General features: G+C 49.8%; 1 protein-coding gene across 1 annotated transcript in view; it reads left to right on the top strand.

The window, feature by feature from the left end:
* Positions 1-2500, top strand: part of LOC135808999 (potassium channel subfamily T member 1-like) — a 49506-nt gene that overhangs the window by 15208 nt on the left and 31798 nt on the right. The window contains 4 exon segments of the mRNA XM_065322254.1: positions 643-792; positions 1434-1570; positions 2047-2110; positions 2397-2500. The exon segment at positions 2397-2500 is cut by the window's right edge and continues 1 nt beyond it. Coding sequence (XP_065178326.1) covers positions 643-792; positions 1434-1570; positions 2047-2110; positions 2397-2500 — 455 coding nt within the window.

The raw sequence follows: 2500 nt of genomic DNA, 5'->3' as shown, positions 1-2500 counted from the left end.
GATTCGCCACCTTTGCGCTGCTTGCTGTGTGCCAGAGACTTCCGCCGCCGTAACGACATGGCCCGACACAAGTGCATTGCCCAGCGGAAGTTGCCTGTGTCACAACAGAAGGGTGCCAGGCAATGTATGAAGTGCATGCGGTGGTTGAGGAGCGCTGGAGGACTGGCTGTGCATCGCTGTCCTGTGTCCACGGATGTCCCCACTGTATCTATTCGCCATGAATCTGACTTTTTTCGATGTGATGTTTGTCGCCGCTCTTTCCGCTCCCGTTCTGGTTTGAGCCGTCATCACTGTGACCATGCGAAACGGATGTCACGTGCAGCCAGGAACAACTGCCGTCATGAATGCGAGCATTGCGAAAGACGGTTCTCATGGCCACAGGACTTGCAACGCCATGCCTAATATTGTTGACTTTGCGATTTCTCTCTCTTCTCTTCTCTCTTCTTGTCGTTGTCTCCCGCTTCTGGGAGCGGCGTGGCCCGACAGGGTAGCTGTACATAGTAGTAGTAGTAGTAGTAGTAGTAGTAGTAGTAGTGTGTGTGTGCATGGTGTGTGTGTGTGTGCACGCGTGTGCGCACACTCGGCTGTGTATGCGCGTCTATGCGCTCACACCCTATGGATTTGTCTTGCTTTCATGTTTAGATCGAGGCACTGACGGCTATTCTGCGCAGTCAGCGGGTGTATGGCACACCGCCTAAGAGAGGCAGTAATCATGTGGTTGTGATAGGACAGCTTAGTCCACAGGATCTTCATGACATGCTGAGTGAGCTGTACGCTTACCATCGACTGCAGGTACACTGTAGTGTAGTCCACTAGGAACTAGGATTATGTCATTACCGTATCTTTATGTGTTGCAGCTCTTTCTCCGGCCTATGTGGTGGTTCCACTGTTGTCACTGTTGTCACTCTTGGAACAGTACATCTGATTCTCCCACAATGCAGTTTTCATACTCATCTTCGCTCCCGGTAAAGGACCATGCTTTCCATGAGGAGGGAGTGGGGCATATTCTTTCCTCTACATGTATTTATTTTGCTCCACGAAAAGTAGACCGCCGTGTGTGTACAGTAAAACCTGTCAAGGCAGCGACCACTCGGATAAGGCAACCGCCTGTCCCAGAATACCACTGCAACCAGCACCAAGGGATGCTATTTCCAGTCAAATGACTCTGGAAAAGGAGGCCACCTGGTTATAAAGACCACTTTTTGAAGGTCCCTTGAGCGATCGTCTTAGACAGGTTTCACTGTATATGTGTGCGATTGTGGGGTGCATGATGGGTGCATGTACCGGTATGTGGACATGCGGATGCATGTGGTGGATTCATGTGGTGGATTCATGTGGTGGATTCATGTGGTGGATTCATGTGGTGGATGCATGTGTTTGCGGGTATGTGGGTGTGTGTTTCTGTACACGTACCTGTATGCGTGTTTGTTTAGAGCATGACTGTGGTAATATTGTCACCGTCGGAACCAAACAATGAGCTGAAACTATTGCTCAATGTTCCATTGTATCGCCGGCGTGTTGTCTACTTGTATGGCTCAGCATTGAGTGATCCTGATTTGGAACGGGCACAGTAAGTGATCGCTGTAGGTCATTGGCAGCACTGGCTTCCTGGGTTGACATGCTGCAGTTTTGGTTCTCCGGTGTGGTTCTTGTTCCAAGCATTTGCCTTGACTACTTTTCATGTGTGTGTGTGTGTGGGAGGGGGGGGGGGGGGGGGGGGCGTGCGTGCGTGCATGTGTGTGTGCTGGGTATTGTGTAACATCAGACGTATGTGATGCTTGATATGACGCACAGAGTTTGGATTTCTTTGTAGCTGAACCTAGCTGGGGAAGTGAGCTGGGCTTGGCTCACATGGCAAGGCTAGAAACTCTAGTGTTCCATTTAGAGCGCACACGATGTGTGTATTTTCTTCATAGTAACACAACATAGAATATAATATTCAAGCTGCAATAAGCAGAATCCAGCGAGCCTGCAGTAAGTGGACACTTTGCTTGATCTCCGGCCCAGACATACAGTGTTCTCTGTGTTTCTCCTTGTACTGAGCAGGATACGGAGCGCCAATGCATGCTTCATTCTCGGCAATCGACGTACCAATAATCACCAAGAAGAGGTATGTGTGTGAGTGGTTACTGTATGCAGTGTTGTGCTCCTACGCACACTGGTGTTTAGTTTTGCTAAGAGTGTACCAATGTGACCTTCTTTTCCGAAAGACTGTGTGTGTGTGTGTGTGTTTGTGCGCGCGCGTGTGTGTGTGTTTGTGCGTGCGTGCGTGTGTGTGTGTGTGTGTGTGTGTGTGTGTGCATGTGTGTGTGTGTGTGTGTGCATGTGTGTGTGTGTGTGTGTGTGTGTGTGTGTGTGTGCGTGTGTGTATGTGTTCTTGATTGGAAACAAAACAGGATCAGCGTACACTACTCAGGTGCTGGGCAGTACGTGACTATGCGCCAAGGGTGCGCATGTTTGTTCAGCTGTTTGATCGTCGCAACAAGTTCCATGTCAACTT

This window comes from Sycon ciliatum, chromosome 2 (genome assembly GCF_964019385.1).
Source record: "Sycon ciliatum chromosome 2, ocSycCili1.1, whole genome shotgun sequence".
NCBI classification, from domain to species: Eukaryota; Metazoa; Porifera; class Calcarea; order Leucosolenida; family Sycettidae; genus Sycon; species Sycon ciliatum.
Note: the sequence above shows the minus strand (reverse complement) of the source record. Positions and strands in the feature narration are given on the sequence as shown.